Genomic DNA, 20,784 nt, shown 5'->3' with positions numbered 1-20,784 from the left:
CAGAGGGAAATAAGTATTTAATCCCTCTGGCAAACAAGACCTAATACTTGGTGGCAAAACCCTTGTTGGCAAGCACAGCGGTCAGACGTCTTCTGTAGTTGATGATGAGGTTTGCACACATGTCAGGAGGAATTTTGGTCCACTCCTCTTTGCAGATCATCTCTAAATCATTAAGAGTTCTGGGCTGTCGCTTGGCAACTCGCAGCTTCAGGTTCCTCCATAAGTTTTCAATGGGATTAAGGTCTGGTGACTGGCTAGGCCACTCAATGACCCTAATGTGCTTCTTCCTGAGCCACTCCTTTGTTGCCTTGGCTGTATGTTTTGGGTCATTGTCGTGCTGGAAGACCCAGCCACGACCCATTTTTAAGGCCCTGGCGGAGGGAAGGAGGTTGTCACTCAGAATTGTACGGTACATGGCCCCATCCATTCTCCCATTGATGCGGTGAAGTAGTCCTGTGCCCTTAGCAGAGAAACACCCCCAAAACATAACATTTCCACCTCCATGCTTGACAGTGGGGACGGTGTTCTTTGGGTCATAGGCAGCATTTCTCTTCCTCCAAACACGGCGAGTTGAGTTCATGCCAAAGAGCTCAATTTTTGTCTCATCTGACCACAGCACCTTCTCCCAATCACTCTCGGCATCATCCAGGTGTTCACTGGCAAACTTCAGACAGGCCGTCACATGTGCCTTCCGGAGCAGGGGGACCTTGCGGGCACTGCAGGATTGCAATCTGTTATGTCGTAATGTGTTACCAATGGTTTTCGTGGTGACAGTGGTCCCAGCTGCCTTGAGATCATTGACAAGTTCCCCCCTTGTAGTTGTAGGCTGATTTCTAACCTTCCTCATGATCAAGGATACCCCACGAGGTGAGATTTTGCGTGGAGCCCCAGATCTTTGTCGATTGACAGTCATTTTGTACTTCTTCCATTTTCTTACTATGGCACCAACAGTTGTCTCCTTCTCGCCCAGCGTCTTACTGATGGTTTTGTAGCCCATTCCAGCCTTGTGCAGGTGTATGATCTTGTCCCTGACATCCTTAGACAGCTCCTTGCTCTTGGCCATTTTGTAGAGGTTAGAGTCTGACTGATTCACTGAGTCTGTGGACAGGTGTCTTTCATACAGGTGACCATTGCCGACAGCTGTCTGTCATGCAGGTAACGAGTTGATTTGGAGCATCTACCTGGTCTGTAGGGGCCAGATCTCTTACTGGTTGGTGGGGGATCAAATACTTATTTCCCTCTGCAGAATGCAAATAAATTCATATACTTTCCACAATGTGATTTTCCGGATTTAATTTGTGATGTGCTATCTCTCACTGTTACCAATAACCTACCCTTCAATTATGGGCTGGTCATGTCTTTGTCAGTGGGCAAACTTACAAAATCAGCAAGGGATCAAATACTTATTTCCACCATTGTAGATAGTTGTAATACTAATCACATCTAAATACTAATAATACTTGGCAAACCTGTGGCAAGAGCTGCTCTCTCACACTCCCAACTGGCAGGGAACGCCGGTGCATGCGCAGAAATCCATTTAGCCACACCCTCTGCTTTATAACCCTTACAGGAGGTGTGTCATGGCCCCCGCGGGAGGTGGTGGAGATGAAAATGGTAATGGAATTCAAACATGCATGGGATAAGCACAAAGGAATCCTGTTTAAAAGGAATGGATCCCTGGAATCTTAGCGGAGATTGGGTGGCAACACCGGTAATTGGGAAGCAAAACCAATGCTGGACAGACTGGGCAGACTTCTATGGTCTTTGCCCTGACCATGACTGAATAGATATGGATGGGCTAGAGTGTAAATTTTAAGCGGCTTTGACGTTAGCTTCAGAACTTTTATTATAAGAACAGTGCTGGGCAGACTCCTACAGTCTGTGCCCTGAGAATGGCAAGGACAAATCAAACTCTGATATACATATAAAGTATCGCATACCATGTAAAATGAGTATATCTTGCTGGGCAGACTGGATGGACCGTACAGGTCTTTATCTGCTGTCATTTACTATGTTACTATCAGGCTCATTTTCGAAAGAGAAGGACGTCCATCTTTCGACATAAATCGGAAGATGGACGTCCTCTCAGAAACATCCAAATCAGTATAATCGAAAGCTGATTTTTCGACGTCCCCAACTGCACTCCGTCGCAGGGATGGCCAAAGTTCAAGGGGGAGTGTCAGAGGCATAGTGAAGGCGGGACTTGGGCGTGCCTAACACTTGGATGTCCTTGACCCATAATGGAAAAAAAGAACGTCCCTGACGAACACTTGGATGTTTTCACTCGGACCTGCTTTTCTTATGACTAAGGCACAAAAAGGTGCCCAAGATGACCACCGGAGAGAATCGGGGATGACTTCCCATTACTCCCCCAGTGATCACTAACCCCCTCCCACCCTCAAAAAATATCTTTCAAAATATGTTGTGCCAGTCTCTGCCAGCCTCAAATGTCATACTCAGGTCCGTGACAGCAGAATGCAGGTCCCCCCCTACCTGTTATGTTTGTGGAGGACGCCAACACACGCAGAAGGTGTTCTCTCCACAGAAGAACAATGAAGCAAAGAAAACAGTGGAAAACAAAAAAGTCCTCTCTCAAGTGGTGTCTTCTTAAACAAGGTCTTTATTGCAAAACAATTAAAACAACGACCCGACACGAATCGTGTTTCGGCCGTATAGGCCTGCGTCAGGGGTCTATAAATAAACATAAATACAAATCAATAAACGAACATTTAGATTTCATGTGAAACATACTGAAATAAAAACATATATATATATATATATATCGAAAGACTTTTAAAATGAGGTTTAAAAATACATGCATAGAGGAACATACCTATTCACTTCCAATCAAGGAAGAGAATATGTAGATAAAAGTACTGGTCGAATTTCTGCAAATTGAAATGCTCTGTGATAAAGAGATAACAAAAAACAAATTTCATATAATGTTATCAAATAAATATAAATATAACCCAGAATTTTTTGAACATCCAATTCATATTATTGAAACATTTAGAAAGAGGGGATTGTGAATCATAAGTGTTAATAAAACAGCAAATATTGATGTATATGCATCTCTACAATTATTAGCACCAAACTACAAAAAGACAAATAAATAATACAGAAACCAGAGGAACAAAATATGTAGATGCGAACTGCAAATGAATAAAATCATTATATAGTGAGTATGAGTTGTTTTAATTGTTTTGCAATAAAGACCTTGTTTAAGAAGACACCACTTGAGAGAGGACTTTTTTGTTTTCCACTGTTTTCTTTGCTTCTATGTTTGTGGAGGAAACACCATAAACCTACTGTACCCACATATAGGTGCCCTCACCCGTATGGGCTATGGTAGTGGTGTACAGTTGGGGCTAGTGGGTTTTGTGGGGGGATTTGGGGTGCTCAGCACACAAGGTACCTGGGAGCAATTTATGAAGTCCACTGCAGTGCCCCCTAGGGTGCCCGGTTGGTGTCCTGGCATGTCAGGGGGACCAGTGCACTATGAATGCTGGCTCCTCCCACGACCAAAGGAATTGCATTTGGTCGTTTTTGTCTGACATTGCTGCCTGGATGTCTCAACGCCACCTGAAATTAAATATGACCAAAACCGAGCTTCTCATTTTCCCCCCCAAACCCACCTCCCCGCTCCCCCCGTTTTCTATTTCTGTTGATGGCTCTCTCATTCTCCCTGTCTCCTCAGCTCGAAACCTTGGGGTCATCTTTGACTCTTCTCTCTCCTTCTCTGCTCATATCCAGCAGACCGCCAAGACCTGTCGTTTCTTTCTTTACAACATCCGTAAAATCCGCCCCTTTCTTTCCGAGCACTCTACCAAAACCCTCATCCACACCCTTGTCACCTCTCGTTTAGACTACTGCAATCTGCTTCTTGCTGGCCTCCCACTTAGTCACCTCTCCCCTCTCCAGTCGGTTCAAAACTCTGCTGCCCGTCTCATCTTCCGCCAGGGTCGCTTTACTCATACTACCCCTCTCCTCAAGACCCTTCACTGGCTCCCTATCCGTTTTCGCATCCTGTTCAAACTTCTTCTACTAACCTATAAATGTATTCACTCTGCTGCTCCCCAGTATCTCTCCACACTCGTCCTTCCCTACACCCCTTCCCGTGCACTCCGCTCCATGGATAAATCCTTCTTATCTGTTCCCTTCTCCACTACTGCCAACTCCAGACTTCGCGCCTTCTGTCTCGCTGCACCCTACGCCTGGAATAAACTTCCTGAGCCCCTACGTCTTGCCCCATCCTTGACCACCTTTAAATCTAGACTGAAAGCCCACCTCTTTAACATTGCTTTTGACTCGTAAGCACTTGTAACCACTCGCCTCCACCTACCCTCCTCTCTTCCTTCCCGTTCACATTAATTGATTTGATTTGCCTACTTTATTTATTTTTTGTCTATTAGATTGTAAGCTCTTTGAGCAGGGACTGTCTTTCTTCTATGTTTGTGCAGCGCTGCGTATGCCTTGTAGAGCTACAGAAATGCTAAATAGTAGTAGTAGTAATGGGCGTCCTTAGTTTCAATTATCGCCGAAAATCAGAAACGACCAAGTCTAGGGATGACCATCTCTAAGGACGACCTAAATTTCAGGATTTGGGCGTCCCCAACCGTATTATCGAAACGAAAGATGAACGTCCATCTTGTTTCAATAATATGGGTTTCACTGCCCCTCCATCGGTACGTTTTGCAAGGACGTCCTCAGCAGAACTTGGGCGTCCCTTTTGATTATGCCCCTCCACGTCATTCATTCATTCATGTACTAAAAATCATGCATTATGCTATTATGCACATTAGTAACTACCCCCCTAAATTAAATTAAAATAAAACCCTGTAAGCCATCAGACCCTTTAGTACAAGAATTCTAAATGCAAGTTAGGTTGGCTTCAGAGTTTAAATTGAATGCTACATATTGCGTTGTCACTGCATAAACCATTTCCTGCCTCTTTTAGATCAGTGCTTCTAAAGTTAGGAATGTAACCTAGCGTGAAATTATTGATATACAGTATCAGCATAGGCGCCCGGTATAAGAGGCTTGGGGAGGCAAAGCCTCCCCAGCCAGAAGTGCAGCAAGGGCGGGGCAGACCGCCTCGGGTGCAGCTCGTGATGGGGTGCTGTCTTGAACATTTCCTTCCCTCCCCTCCGACTGGTGCGTACGGACCGTGCGATCTTTACCCCCCCTTCCAGTGCGGTATCGCTCTCCCCCTCCACTCCTGTCACGTTGTCTTTCAACTTCGAGGCTTCCTTCCGGTAGCAGCATCAGCAGCAATGATGTAAGCGCTGCTTTCAGCCTGCCCCGGAAGCCTTCTCTGGACAGTGTCCCTCCTACGCGGGAAACTGTACAGAGAGTGCTTCCGGGGCAGGCTGAAAGCAGTGCTTACATCATTGCTGATGCTGCTGCTGCTACCTGAAGGAAGCCTTGAAGTTGAAAGACATGACAGGAGCGGAGGGGGAGAGCGATACCGCACTAGTCCGGGGGGGGGGGGGGAGGGAAGCGATGCCAGCCAGCTGCCAGACCAAAGGGAAAGGGGGGTGGACAGAGGAGGATGTGAGATGCCACATCTAAGGGGAAGAGGGAGGAAGGAAAGCAATGGCAGGGCATGGGAAAAGGCGGGTGGAGAAAGGAGTGAGAGCGATGGAAGCAAGAAGGGGAGGGAAGAGAAAGGTGGGATGCATGAGGGAGAGGAGAGATGCATGAGGACGCTGGAGGAGAGAGAGAGAAAGTGGAAAAGTGCAGGGGAGAGCCAGGGACATGCAAAAGAGCAGGGTAGAGCCAGAGAGAGATGGGGAGAGAAAGAGGGGACATGGAAGAGAGCAGGAGAGAGCCAGAGAGAGAGAGATGGGGAGAGAAAGGGGGGACATGGAAGAGAGCAGGGGAGAGCCAGAGAGAGATGGGGAGAGAAAAAGGGGACATGGAAGAGAGCAGGGGAAAGCCAGGGACATGGAAAAGAGCAGGGAAGAGCCAGAGAGAGATGGGGAGAGAAAGAGGGGCCATGGAAAAGAGCAGGGGAGAGCTAGAGAGAAGATGCTGGATGGAAGAGGGGTACAGAGAGTGAGAGATTAGTGGAAAGATGGGGAGAGAAAGAGGGGACATGGGCAGGAGAGCGAGAGAAGCTGCTGGGGAGAAACTGGGGGAGACCCTAGCTGTCAGATGGAGAAATGCTGAATGAAAGGAAGGAGAAAGAGGGAAAATGCTGGAAGGAGGGGGCAGAAAGAGGGAAGACACTGGACGTAAGGGTAGGGAGGGAAAGAGGAAAGACAATGGAAGGATGGGGATAGAGAGGACATGCTGAATGGAAAAAGGTCGAGAGAGAGAACTGTTTAGAAGGAAGGGGAGACAGAGGGAGACAATAGACGGAAGGATTGGGACAGGGTAATGGGTAGAAGGGTGGAAAGAGAAAGAGGGATGACACTGGATGGAAGGGTAGAAGAGAAAGAGGGAAGGTGCTGACATGGATGGATGGAGGGGAGGGAAGAGAGGAGAAATCTGGACATGGATGGAGTAGAGGGCAGGGAAGAGAGGAGAAATGTTGGACAAGGATGGAGGGAAGGAAAGACAAAGGAAGGAGATGCACACGGATGGAGTGGAAGGGAGAGAGTAGAAATGCTGGATATGGATGGAGGGGAAATTGCTGAATTTAAGGGCTAGATTGGAACACTTTGAGGGCAGATGCTGAAACCTGAGAAAGGATAGGGACAGGGCTACAGATGGTAGACAGGACGCATAAGGACACAGGAGGATGGTGGACATGTTGAGAGAAAAATTATCAAATGGAAAGAAGACACTGGGACCAAAGCGAATAGAAAAACTAAATGATCAGACAACAAAGGTAGAAAAAAGTAATTTATTCAGAATTTATTAACTGGAATATCTCAGCTTTTGGAAATGTGCATCTGTGATATTTTGCATGTAAGTTTCAATTTTTCTAGTATTACTGCATGCTGAGTCTGACTTCTTGAGGTAACTTTCCAGTTTTGCCTTCATATCTGTTGTGTCATGTGTTTTTCATGTGTAATCAAGGTGCAGTATTCTACTAGTGTGTAGTATTTACAGCCCTTTTTGGGGTTTTTTTTTGTTTCACTAGGTTGTGTACTGGTGTTTTAGAGCCCAGTGTAATTACAGTGCTGCCTTTCCACGCATAAGGTTGTAGCTCGTCCTGTCCTTGGAATTAGTGCTGTTATGGTTTGCTAAGGTTATGAGTGTGTTTTTGCACAAGTTTGTGTATAGTGTTTTGCAGTGGAGAGATTGGTATTGGCCTTACTGAGGTGGCACCAAAACATCAGAAAGGGTTTTAGAGCCTAAATCATGACACACTACCTCTTGAAGGATCTACATATAGTCGTTAATAAAAGGAGCTCATTGTGAACACTATCCACCTTAAAAGGGTGTTTTGTGGCTCTACATGAGAATTGTGATATTATGATCCCTTGTTTCATATTGTTGACTGTTTGCATTTTCCATATGGGTGGTATATTGGTGTATTAGGGTCTGCCTAGTGTTATGGTACAGTAAGGTTCTGAGTGTGTTTTTGCACAAATTTGTGCATAGTGTTTTACAGTTGAGTGATTGTGGTTAGTATATGCTTTGAGCAACCACTTTATTCTTTGACTATTTTATTTTTACTTATTTTTTTCTGTGTTGATTGTGGCTATAAGCTCCGCCCCTGGCTCCACCCCTAACCCCGCCCCTTTAGCCTGCCCAAACCGTTGGGCCACCGACCGCCTATGTATATCAGTGCTATTAACTCTCAAACAATTTTACCTTTATTTTTATTATGAAATATTTGATTTAAAATACCAGTTGCAGTCAGCTTAGGATGAATACTTGGAAATGAAGTGCTGCACCCATTAACGGATGGAAGCGATACAAAGTTATTCTCTATTGTCATTGGTGTGTATATCATGGAAAGAGGTCAGATGTTTGGCCTGATGTTTTGCTCAGCATGCCTATATTGTGAAGTGCTTTGATCTGACTGAAATATTCTTTTCTAGGTTTTGGATATAGTGAAAACAAGTGTTCGTTCTGTTCTTCAGCGAATCTGGAAGGTTTCTGATGTTGAATGTTTACATTTATATCGTAGTTTTAACCGTGTGTTTAACCGCTTACTTTGGAGCCATGGACAAGGCCTTTGGAACTGTTTCTGCAATACAGGGTAAGTCCAGATTATTTATTCCTATAATTCTTTAATGCCTGAACATTTAATTTTAGACGGTATCATAATTCACTTGCTGAATGTTGGCATGTTGAATTATTTATAACATTCATATATCTTTAAGAGATTGATTCAGACTCCTGCTTCCAGCATGCCTTTTTTACACACAGAAAAAAATAAATGCTAGGTAAAAATAAAGAAACTAATCTGATTTCTGAACTGCTCTTTCTTTGACATGGATTTCTCCCTTGTGTGAAAGGTAAGCCTAGACTGTGGGAGTTTGAATCCACCCCTAAATACTTTTTTGATTAAAACTAGAGATGAACATTTTAATTCAATTTATAGGTCAAAATTCCAATAAATGATGCCAACAGTACTTCTTAATCTGTCTCAGCACTGTGCTTTCATTATGGATTTTACCGGCATCATAAGCTAGAATGATCGTGTAAACGTTAGAAAACTGTATAGGGAGCAGCTAAGAAATGCAGATCTTCTCAGAGTATGAGGTAACTTTTGAACTTAACCCGGCTGGGAAAACATCTGTGTGTATATGACGCAAGGAATCTAAAGAGTTGCAACAGAAAAACAACAGATATTTGTGAACCCAGCCAACAATATGGGAACAAGAGCTTTAACACAGGTTTTTTTGAGAATGATGCTGGAAAGCTGTAGATTTCTCTATCATTATGTGTGGCTCTTGGTCAGTTGCATGTAAGAATTTTCATTAGGCACAAAAAAAAAAAAGCCCTAAGATGGCCTCAGGAATCTGCAAAATTCTATTGGTCTATAATTTCTTTTCTTTCAAGGAAAAAAAATCATCATAGAATCATGTCTGATAGAAAATCATAAATGCAAGCAATGTAGGCATTTTTTTTCAGTTTTCATTTTGCCAGCAATGACAAGTTCAATGAAAGAAATATGATCTTGCCTGAACTGATAATGAATTTGCTTTCTTGATATGTACAACATTGAAGGTGACAAGAAACACAATGGCAACAAGTCTTATTCCCTCAATTCTACCAGAAATCTTTCATGCTTGATTTAGAGGATTATTGCTTGTTGATGTCTCATTTTATCAGTTTTCTCTTGAACTCTCTTGCATACATATATGATGAGAGAGCTTCAAGAATTACCCATGAAGATCCGACGAAGTCTATGCATTACTAACATGATTTTGATTGTCCATTGAAACTACTGAACTATTTATCCGTACCACTATGTAGTGTTATGTTAAATTTTCGACTCGTGTGGGGTTACCATTCAGATGTGCGGGCAGCTAACTAGTGGTGAGTTTTAAACATATGGGCAAGTGTATCGGTGATAACAGGGCCAATTTTCATATTGTATGTATAGCTGCAAAGTCTGTGTACATTTTACCCACGGATTTTGCACCTGTTTTCAACATGAAATCATGTGCGTGTATTCACTTTGAAAACTGTCTAAAGGTACCCACAGACACTTACACCTGCTTTTTGTGTGGGTATTTTTCCAATGTAAATGATATGTATAATTTTGGAAAACACAAAAGTAGATGCATTGTTCAAATACCTGTCCTAAAGTCTCCCCTCCACCTCCCCCCATTAGCAATTTACCTGCACAAATATAGCCAAGTAAAGGGGGAGGAAATTTTGTTCCACTAAGATTTGTCCATTTACCCTATTTTAGTAGGGTAAGTAATTTGAATAGTAACTTCTGAACCTCTCTGTACTCACCTATAAATTGTAAGCTCTTGGAGCAAGGGGATTATTATAACCATATGAATTGTTAGACTCCAGCTATGTGATGCCAGCTTCATGTAAGCGTCTTTAATACTGGGTTGTGAATGTGTTTGAATGAAGGGTTCTACTTAATCCAAATTAGTGTCTGTTATTACTATCTTGTATAGAATTTTGTATCCTGTCAATACTTTATGAATAGGTAATGCTATCATACATAATAAGGAATGGCACAAGTAAGAAAATAAAAGTACCTCGCTGGATCTAGCAGGCCTAGCATCCTTTCTCCAGCAGTGGCTAATCAGTTCATATAGAAGCACCTAGCATATCTCAGTGGGAATATCTCATTCCCACTGCCCATTCCCATACAAGATGTAATGGTCCTCTCACCTGCCTCGTTATAATTGAAGGGCTTATTTCCATGTTAATTGTATGGAGTATGCTGTGTACTGTTTCACTGTTTTCCAGGTAACATCACTGTTTGCATCCAGTCTTGCCCTAGGACAGCCACAGTAGCAGCGTCTATTGTCTTCAGTTTGACCCTGCCTCTCTGCCTACATCACCGTTAGTATCCCATATTACTCTGCTGTCTAGAGGCACGCGCACATAAGGAGCAGGTCCTGCTCCTTTGTACGCTCCTTCATGTGCTCTCTGAGTGCGCTGGGTAGGCATCTTATGCTTATGCTATACTTCTTTTTTTCTTTGTCTTTTTCCCCTCTCCCACATGTGCCTAGGCTTTCCTATCTTAGTATTTTGGGGACGTCGGTCTTCTAGACCCTCCAAACCTCTTTCAGCTCTGCCCACTGGGTACCTTCCCAATACCCCATCTCACCTTTCCTCCCAGCAATCTCAACTACCATAGTTTTCAGGACTCATTAACTGTTGCTCATTATGGAACAAATTTCTCCTTATCCATGATCTTCTTACCAAATCCTGTTTTGATATCTTCTGTCTGACTGAAACATGGCTCACTGACACTGATGCTTCTGTCCTTAATCAAGCTTTACCACCTGGCTACTCCCATTTATATCAGAATCATTCTAACCACTGGGGGGGGGGGGGACGATTTAGCAGTAATTTCTTCACCTACTTGATCCTCCATTTGCGTGACATCACCCCCTTACCCCTGTGGAAGCTCTCCATTTTCACCTTGATGGTACTGCTCCAGTCGACTTTTTGCTGATCTACCTTCTACCACCTATCTCTTCTGTTTCATTTAACTCTCTTACATGCTGTCAATTGAACTATTAGCACATTCCTACAAGAAAACTATTTATGTTGCAAAAAAATGTATTATTCTGATAAAATTACATATGCCCCCACATACCACAATCCTATATCGTACTCTTACAACACGCGGACAATTTTCAAATGCATGCTTCATTCGTCATGTTGATATTTCTGACCCACCAGCACAACTGCTGGCTACTTTTTTCAAAATGAAAATTGAAACTACTTGTGCTAATTTAACTACTACCTCTAAGATTTCTCCAACTCCTTCCTCTACCAGCACCTACCTCTCCCTCCGTCTGCCCCTACTTCGTGTTTGAGTCTGTCTCGTGCAGTACCCTATTTAATTTCTGGATTCCGTCTTCTTCTGAAATTTCTAGCACCATCCCTCAGCTGAAACCCAACACTGCAGTGTTTCGGCAAAAGAGTTTGCTTTCTTCAGGAGTCCTAATAAGAAGTACTCAAGGTATATGTACACTACCTAAAAGGAAACAGTGAATGTATCACGTTCTACTGTAAAGAAACCAATTAGCTCGAGCAACATCTCACTCTCAGGTAAACCTGAACTGCATTTCTCTCTCCAAAGGCATGAAAAAAAAATTTTTTTTGCGCCTTTGGAGAGAGAGATGCTGTTCGAATTTACCTGAGAGTGAGACGTTGCTTGGGCTAATTGGTTTCTTTACAGTAGAAAGTGATACATTCATTGTTGCCTTTTAGGTACAGTACATACAGTATACCTTGAGTACTTCTTATTAGGTTTTGTATATGTAAACTCGATATTGTAGATTCTTTGTTAATGAATTGAGCCAATCAGTGACATCCTGATGTTTGGAGTTGGCTCCTTCCGTTCCTTTTTTGCATTTCTCTTTTATGTCATAGGGCAGCTTTATTATAATTTTGTTTATGCCCCAAGCTGTATCCAAGTAGCACAGGCCTGGGAGGTTCGGATCAGCTTTGATTGCTTCCAGTTCCTGGAGGAGAGCTCCTAATTCTTGTAACTTGTCATTAGCTCTACTTGTAACCTTTGAAAAATGTATTATTCTCTTCATCAAAGAACTATCTTTTGGATAGCTTCAGGGCTGCCATATTGCTGATCAAGTCTTTCCCATATTTCTTTCAAACCTCTGGAGGGGTCATGCAAATATGAATCCTTTAATCCCTTTATCTGTGGCTGGCGGTTTGCTGCAATTTGTCTGGAGTCAGGCTTGAAGTATGGCTGGTCAGGTGCCTCATGCTTAATCACAGGGTATTTAGCAGATGCCCTCCCTTGGCAGAGCTGCTCAACCTTTATTTGAGCCCAGTTTCTATGTGGCACCAGACTCTGTGGTTGAAATGAAGTGTTTCCCTCAGGACCCTTCCTGGAGTGAGTGCCAGTGGTAGTGCAACTGTATGCCTGCAAGCGTGTGGATCACTGTTGTGGTGGTTCGCCTCTGATGGTGAGAGAAAGGGGGGCAACTAGTCCAGCATGCATAGAGAACAGGGCAGGCCAATAGAAAGAGTCCCATAAGACACAGGGAACTGGAGGTGTGCTCTAAAAGAGCCTGTTACAGGGAACTACAGGATTACAGGGATTTGTAGTTCTGTTGTATATCATTTGCCTCTATGCGAATAGGGGACATATAAACCCGCATCAGTCCCAATTTTAACTCCCTGACTATTGCAGTGGTCTTCTTGCTGGTTTTCCAGACTTCTAACTTTGCATCCAGCTACTGCTCCAGAATTTATTTTCTCACTTCTCTCCTGGGAAAATTATTTTCTCTTTGGCTCCTCACACCACTTCAAAAAGAGAAGACATCTGGTAAAAATCCTAAGAATTAATTTTGTACAAAGAAGACATAAATATATAATGTTCTCATGTCCTCTTTGTACTAAATTAATTGTTAGAATTCTTGCCAGATGCTTTCTTTTTTAATTCGTTTCTTTGAAATATTTTTCTTTTGTCAGTTCTAATTCCTTGAAAACTTCCAAAAAACATTTTCAACCTATTTGTCCAGTGCATAAGTCATAACAGACATTGATGATTTCCCATCCCTTCAACAGACCTGCAATTCTGTCAAATATATGGTATATCAAGTATAGAATAGCAGTAATTTTCTCATGAGGCAGACTAATTCATTAACCAAAATGTGAGTCACTTTATAGTTGAAGTTTCTAATTTGTGAGGGTATTGTTTTTTAAATAGATGCTGTCTATATTACTTTGAGAATTGGTTATTTTTTTAATTCTGACCCTAGGTTTACAATAAATTCATAAATATCATACACTACCCCCCAGGTTCTGTATAGTGTGCCTACTACTACTACTATTTGTCATTTCTAAAGCGCTACCAGGGTTGCGCAGCGCTGTACAATTAACAAAGAAGGACAGTCCCTGCTCAAAGGAGCTTACAATCTAAAGGACAAAACGTGTAGTCAATCAGGATTGAGGCAGTCTAGATTTCCTGGATAGAGGTACAATGGTTAGGTGCCGAAAGCGACATTGAAGAGGTGGGCTTTGAGCAAGGATTTGAAGATGGGTAGGGAGGAGGCTTGGTGTATGGGCTCAGGGAGTTTATTCCAAGCATAGGGTGAGGCGAGACAGAAAGGACGGAGTCTGGAGCTGGCGGTGGTGGAGAAGGGTACTGAGAGGAGGGATTTGTCCTGTGAGCGGAGGTTACGGGTAGGAGCGTAAGGGGAGATGAGGGTAGAGATATCCTTGCCGAAATCCAGGCATATTCTATAACATTGTGCGTAACTTAATTGGCTTAACAAGCTAATCAGCATTGATAACAGCACTTAACAAGCAATAATGAGCACTAATTGGCAATAATTAGAATTTATGTGCACAACTCACTAAGTGTATTCTGTAATGAACTGTACCTAAATTCTAATGCGCACAGTTCAAAAGGGACATGGCTATTGGTGGGGAAATGGCGTTCTGTGGGTGTTCCCAAGTTTACGCGCCTTGTTATAGAATGTGGAGCAGTGCATGTAAATCTACATGCAGGGATTTATGCCACATTTTCGTTGGTGTAAATGGAGGCATGTAGTTGTAGGCACTGGGATATCAACTAAGCGTATTCTATATACCATGCCTAAATCTAGGCGCCGCTTATAGAGTATGCTTAAACGGAAATGTTTACCATGAGGATTTTTTAGTCACCTTATATAGAATCTGGCCCTACATGTGTATTTGATTTCACCAATGTACTTATGATATTTTTGATTTTGATTTTGGTCCTTGATCTCTTTATTCACATACTAGTAAAAGAGGCGATTTTCCAACAGAAAGGAAACGGGCGCTAGCAAGGTTCCAGGGCCCCCTTCCCCTCCCCCCTCCTCCGACCCCCTCCACCCTCCTCTTCCCCCCTCCCGACCCCCTCCCACCTCCTCCTCCCCCCCTCTCGTCTCAGGACCCCTTCCCCCCTCCCCACTCCAGTCCCTCCTCCCCCCCCTACTCCTGCAGATGCCGCTTCAGACAGGCTGTGGTTTCGCTTCTGTTTCAGCTGTTCCTCTGGTCCCGTCCTCATTTCCTGTTTGCGGAAGGGCGGGATCAGAGAAATAGCTGAAACAGAAGTGAAACCAAAGGCTGTCTGAAGTGGCGTCTGTACTTGCTGGACTTTAGTGTTGCCGGCAGAGCAGGAGGTAAAACTTTTTAAACAGCAGCTGCCACTTACAAAGGGCTGGGGCACCTGCATACGTCCTCCTTGCACTCGGAGGCCACAGAGACAGAGGGAGGGAGGCGCTGGGCGGCGGAAATGGGAGGAGAGGGGGGCGTGGAACTTGAACGGGAGTGGGGCCGTTGCGGCCCATGGAACTCACACCTGTTCTCTTTTGGTTCTTGTAACTATCTTCATGACGACTTTCCATCTGTGTTCAAATTTCCTTTCATATAACTACTGGACCCTGTCTTTCAATTTTGATTAACAACTTTATTCTCTTTACCACCAATCACTCACCTTCCTTAGTATCCAGTTCATCAATCAGGCTGCCTCACACTTCCACACCACTTCTATTCTGATGCTGTTTTTGGAATTAAGTGCCCACTGCAGCCTCTTTCTCTTTCTTCTGTTCACAGTTAAAACCCCACTTTTTGAAATTCATATAGCCTAGTATTAGTCTCCTAGTTTGCTAAGCCATTTCCCTTTGGCATCTAACTTTATTTCTGCATTTTTTAATGCTTTTAAAAATGTGTTTTTATTGTAGGGCACTCTGGGCAGGAAGCCATATAAAAAACAAAAAATAAATTAATAAAACATGCATTTCACTGTCAATGCACTTAGAGAAACATAAATTTTCTAGTTACAAAAGAGATGAAGTAGACTAAAACCAAACTGTCAGCACCTTTCTTTCCACTGTCTTCACAAGATTAATAATTTCCAGCCAAGGCCCATCCAAAAATAGTAGATCGCAACTGCAACCGCAGCTTCAGGTGAGTCTTCTTTTCCCTCCCTCACCCCCACCGCAAAGCATCTGGGTGCCGACCGGCAGCATTTCAGACCCACTCCGCCGTAAGCATCTGGTTTAAATTAAGGGCACGGCCAGCAGTGATTCGCTGAGCACTCCGGAGCCTTCCCTCTGCCACGATCTGCCCTCTCGGCAACAGGAAGTTGCACTGAAGAGAGCTGATCGTGGCAGAGGGAAGGCTCTGGAGCAGGTCTCTTCATCTGTGATCAGCGAAGCGATAGTGAGGGAGGAAAACAGAGTGAGTGGCTGTACCTGTAGGGTGGGAGAAGGACAGGCTGGGAGACAGTGGCTTCACCTGCGTGGGGGTGGGAGGTGGGGGGGGGCCTTGAGGCCAAAGGGGAAGGGATTGGAGAAAGGTTCTGGACCTTCAAAAGGGGGGGGGGGGTTGGCTGGAGAAAATGGAGAGAGATTCTGGACCTGCAAAAGGGGGGAGATGGCTGGCTGGAAGAAGGGAGAGAGGTTTGGGACCTGCAAGGGGGGGGCAGGCTGGCTAGAGGGAAGGGAGCCAGGTTTGGGACCTGCAAGGGGAGAGGTTGCTGGCTGGAGGGAAGGGAGAGAGTTTTGGATCTGCAAAGGGGGGTGGTGGCTATCTGGAAGGAAGGGAGGTTCTGGACCTGCAGTGGGGGGGGGGGGGTGGCTGGCTGGCTGGAGGCAAGGGAAAAAGGCAAGGGATAGAGGTGCTGGACCTGAAAGGGGGGGAGGAAGATGGAAGGAAGGATGAGAGGTGCTGGACCTGCAAGGGAGAGAGGCTGGAGGAAAGGAAGAGAGTTGTTAGACCTGCAAGGGGGGCAGGCTGGAAGGAAGGGAGAGAGGTGCTGGACCTGTGGGGAGGGGGGGGGGCTAGAGGCTGGAGGGAAGGCCTGCAGGGGAGGCTTGAGGGAAGGGAGAGAGGTGCTGTACCAGGAGGAGAGATTAGAGGGAAGGGAGAGAGATGGCGGATCAAGGGGATGAAGGAAGAGGGAGACAAATTGTTTAACCCACAGTGGGAGAAAGAGCCAAAAGCTGGAAGAGAGAAGCAGAGTAGCTGGATAGGTGGGATCGGAGAGCAGAGAGAGACATTGGTGTGAGTGAGGAAGAAAAGGGAGATACAGAAACAGACGTGAGATGCTGTATTGGAATGACATATGAACACAGAGTGGTAATGCCTGACACAGAGGGGGGAATATGGGAATAGAGAGGCTATGCTGGACACTGGGAGGGAGGGGTAAATGGTCACAGGGGAGAGATACTAGACATAGGGGACAATAGGAACTCAAAAGGGAGATACTGGGCATGTGAGGGCATAGGGACACAAGGGGTGATGCTGGACACAGGGGTAGGGGATAGAAGGGTGGTGATGGGTGCAGGAATTTGAACATAGTGGAGATACTGGACAAGGAACTGTAAGGACACAGAGCTGGGAGATGGATGGTGGACATGGAGAGAGAAGAAATGACAAATAGGAGACCCTGGTAAGTGAATTAAGACAGAAGAAAGCAGAAACCAGAGACTAGAACCAAGCTGATTTGAAAAATAAAATAACCAGACATCAAAAGGTAGAAAAAAATATTTTTTTTCAATTTTGTAATTAGAATATGTCACATTTGGAATGTACATCTTGCCAGAGCTGGTGTTAGACATGGCTGGGGCCAGGCCATAAATTTGGGAGGGAATCCCAAAGCCCATCACCAGACTGCACTGCCTTCAGCTTCCATCATGCTTGTGCTCTCTCTGGCCAGGCCGCCAGGGGACCAAGAGCAATTGCTCTAGTTGCACTCCAACACCATCCCTGGCATTTACTATGTTTATACATCCCTGGAACTTACTATGTTTATATTTTGCACAGCAGGAAATGCATTTCTTTCTGTATCTCTGGTATTGTATTACATGCAAGGTTTGACTTTTTGAGGTTTTGGTTATATTTATGTTTATACTTTTTAGTCAATTATTCTATATTTGGCATTTTTATTCCATGTGTGTGATCGAGGTATTCTGTTAGCATGAATTTTCTATGTAGCCTTCTGTAGTAAGTTTGGTTTGTTTAGTTTTCCCAATAGATGTATTGATATTTTACGACCCCACTGTAATATGTAGGGCAATGCCTTTTTCATAGGTAGGATCCTTCTTTTGGAAGTTAGTGCTGGCATTGTAGATTTGCACTAGGTTAAGAGTGACATTTTGTTTTAAAGATTGTTTTATTTACTATATGGCGGCTGTTGAGATTACGGTGAGTTTTATGGGGAAATGTCCTAACTCTGCTCTGTACCCATTGGGGGAGGGACAGGGGGTTCTGTGGATGCAGAATTTATTTGTCTTTAATACTAGACTATACTTTCTGGGATCATTTCTATAGCGTGTAACTGGCAAGATATGTTGAAAAGTGTTTGGTCTTGCTATACAGGCTAAGTATGTGTGTTAGGGACCCGAGGCTCAATGGAGGCGGAAGAGTGCAATCTCTTGTACTTCCCCCTGAAGCCTGCACTGCTACCCTTATTGAAGTTATTGGGAGTGGAGTAGAGCTGGAGCATGGGGTGGGGTATCAGGTGGCAAGTTTTTCAATTTCAAAAAAGTTGGCAACCCTGGTGCCCACCCATCTGACCTGTTGGCCCACCCAAAAATTGCTTTCTGGCTACGCCACTGTATCCTCCTATATAATAATTCTCACCTCCAACGTTCTATTATTGCTGCCTGTGTCCGTGGCTTTCTTCCGAGTTGGTCTGCTCAGGGCCGTGCCAAGGGTCTCTGGTGCCCCCCTGCAGACTATCAGTTGGTGCCCCCCCTCGTCTCGCTTCTTCATTAGATGTTTCTCCATTGCTACCTGTCTTTCCTTTAGACTGAAAACTACAGGCCCAGCCAGATTTGACAAAAGGGTCTACCACACCCTTCAATGTCAAGCATATACTAGAAAACTGTAAATTAGCTTACACAGGAAAGCAGTTTAAAAAAATAAACACAATTCCTGCTGTTTCTTAACACTGCTCTCCAGAGAAAGCACTGCCTTTATAAAGAGGCTTTTCAGTGGGACTTAGCCTATTAAAAACTATTAGCATAATTAGGAATGGCCAGCCCTTGTAACTGCAGAGACCTAAGCTTTGATTATGCATGTTCCTGTCTTTGTTACAGTGGGGGGGGGGGGGGGGGTCTCTTCATCTCATTTACACAGTCTTTCCTCCCTGACTCACTGGGAGCCCAGTTTCTTGGAGACTGCTATACATTGCAAAATAAGATAGCAGATGTAAATTCTCAAAGTGGACATATTCCACACACTAAAATGAAAATAAAACCATTTGTTTCTACCTTTGTTGGCTGGTGACTTTCTTTTTCTGATCATGCTGGCCCAGTATCTGATTCTGTTGCTGGTATCTGTCCTCTTAACTCTGTTTCCAGGGCTTCCTTTCCACTGTATGTATCCCTCATTGATAAGTCTCTGACTCTAAAGTTTAGCAATTTCATTAAAGCAAAATGTATTTTCAAATATCACAAACTCTCCCTATCCAAGCAGAATGTTTTATATAAAAACAAACACACAAAAAAAGCAATCAAATTTTTACTTACCAGCTATTCTACACTATACGTCAGCTAAACTTCCTCTTTGAACCTCAGCCAATTAAATGGATTTTAGCTGTAGATATGATAATTATGTACACATCATTGCAGTCATGCCCTCCTCTCAGTGTACATGCTCAAAACACAAAAACTTTGAACCACTTACAGATAACAATTACACTATTTATTTTTTATTTCTCCCCAGTCTCACTTGCACACCTGCCTCCAAACCTGTTCTCTTTAATTTGAATGTTGTTCCAGCTCACCCTGAATGAAAGTTGTTCACACACCAAAGCCATAAATAGCTGCTGGTTGTACTCTTTGAAACAGCTTTAGCAGAGCAGCGTGTCTGTCTCAGCACTGCTGAGCTACCTTCACTTCCTGATGTGGGAAGGACAGGGGAGAGAGGAGAATCACAACTTCAGGTAAAAGATTTTGCAAGTGAGTGGCGCCCTCTAGAGGTCGGCGCCCCTCTGCGTTGCTTACCTCGCTTACCGTGTCGGCACGGCCCTGGGTCTGCTAGGCTCAGTAGGTCAGGCTGACGTCACGTAGAACGCCGGAGGAGGAGGGGTGAAAGGGGCAGGGCGGAGGCGAAGCTTGAAAGAGAAACAGAAGCGTTGAGGGGCGGAGTAGCCGAGAGCGTTGCAACCAATGGCAGGGAAAGAAAGGTTGGAGTCCTCCTTGGGCGTGAGCGGAGGGGGCAGAGCCATGGAGAGCGTACTGCTGTGCCGAGCCGGCACGCGGGTGCACTCGCACGTTCCTGCGCTGAGTGCGGGGGAGGGGGGACCTCAGGAGTCAGAGCGGCGCTGCAGAGGAGGAAAGCAGGCCGCGGCTGCCCCTCCGGGCCCCATTGGAGGCTGTGTGGGTAGCCGCCACGACTCCTCGGGAGGGACCCAGAAACTCAGAGGGAGGGACCCTGAAACTGGGAGGGGGGGACCCTAAAGTCGGAGAGAGGGAACGACTCTGGAACTGGGAGGGAGGGAGGTGGGGCACGACCATGGAACTGGGAGGGAGGGGGGAAGGGGGGTCCCTGGCACACACTCTCTCTCTCACAGACACACTCGCACCCAGTCTCACTCTCTCTCTGTCACACACACACACTCGCACATTCACTCTCTCTCTCACACACACACTCTCTCAAACATACGCACTCCGAGGAAAACCTTGCTAGCGCCCATTTCATTTGTGTCAGAAACGGGGCCTTTTTTACTAGTATAAATATAAAACTTAAGAATTGTCATACTGGTTCAGACATCAGTCCATCTAGCCCAGTATACTGTTTCTAACAGTGACCAATCCTGGTCAAAAGTAGTCGGCAGGATCCGTAAAAGTAGCGAGATTCCATGCTACTAACCCCCACAGTTAAGCAATGGCTTTCCCTAGGTCCAGTTCCTCCTGGAATTTGTGTAAATGTGCTTTTATCACATCCTCTGGCAACATGTTCCAGAGCTTAACTATGCATTCAGTGAAAATGATTTTCTTTGATTTGTTTTAAATGTACTATTTAGAAATTTCAGGTAACATTTTTTAAAACCTGGACTGGCTCGGTCTGTTCCTCTTGATATCATGCTATATAGTCATACTATCTATGTGGTCCTGTGTTGCTGGTTTGAATTGCTTGCCTCTAAAACGTAGTGACGTAGTGAATGTCAGCAGATAAAGACCTAAATGGCCATTCCAATCTGCCCAACAGTCACACTCATTATCATTC

At 44.5% G+C, this 20,784-nt stretch overlaps 1 protein-coding gene across 3 annotated transcripts in view; it reads left to right on the top strand.

Annotated features, from left to right (window-relative positions):
• The window catches only part of TTLL7 (tubulin tyrosine ligase like 7), a 324,337-nt gene that overhangs the window by 274,778 nt on the left and 28,775 nt on the right, over positions 1-20,784 (top strand). For all 3 annotated transcript variants that reach the window (XM_030206297.1, XM_030206296.1, XM_030206298.1), the window contains one exon: positions 7,998-8,158. In XM_030206297.1, the coding sequence (XP_030062157.1) occupies positions 7,998-8,158 (161 nt within the window). The remainder of the gene's footprint in view (positions 1-7,997; positions 8,159-20,784) is intronic.

Source organism: Microcaecilia unicolor, chromosome 6 (genome assembly GCF_901765095.1).
Source record: "Microcaecilia unicolor chromosome 6, aMicUni1.1, whole genome shotgun sequence".
Classification (NCBI taxonomy): Eukaryota; Metazoa; Chordata; class Amphibia; order Gymnophiona; family Siphonopidae; genus Microcaecilia; species Microcaecilia unicolor.
This window is presented reverse-complemented; position numbering and strand designations above follow the sequence as displayed.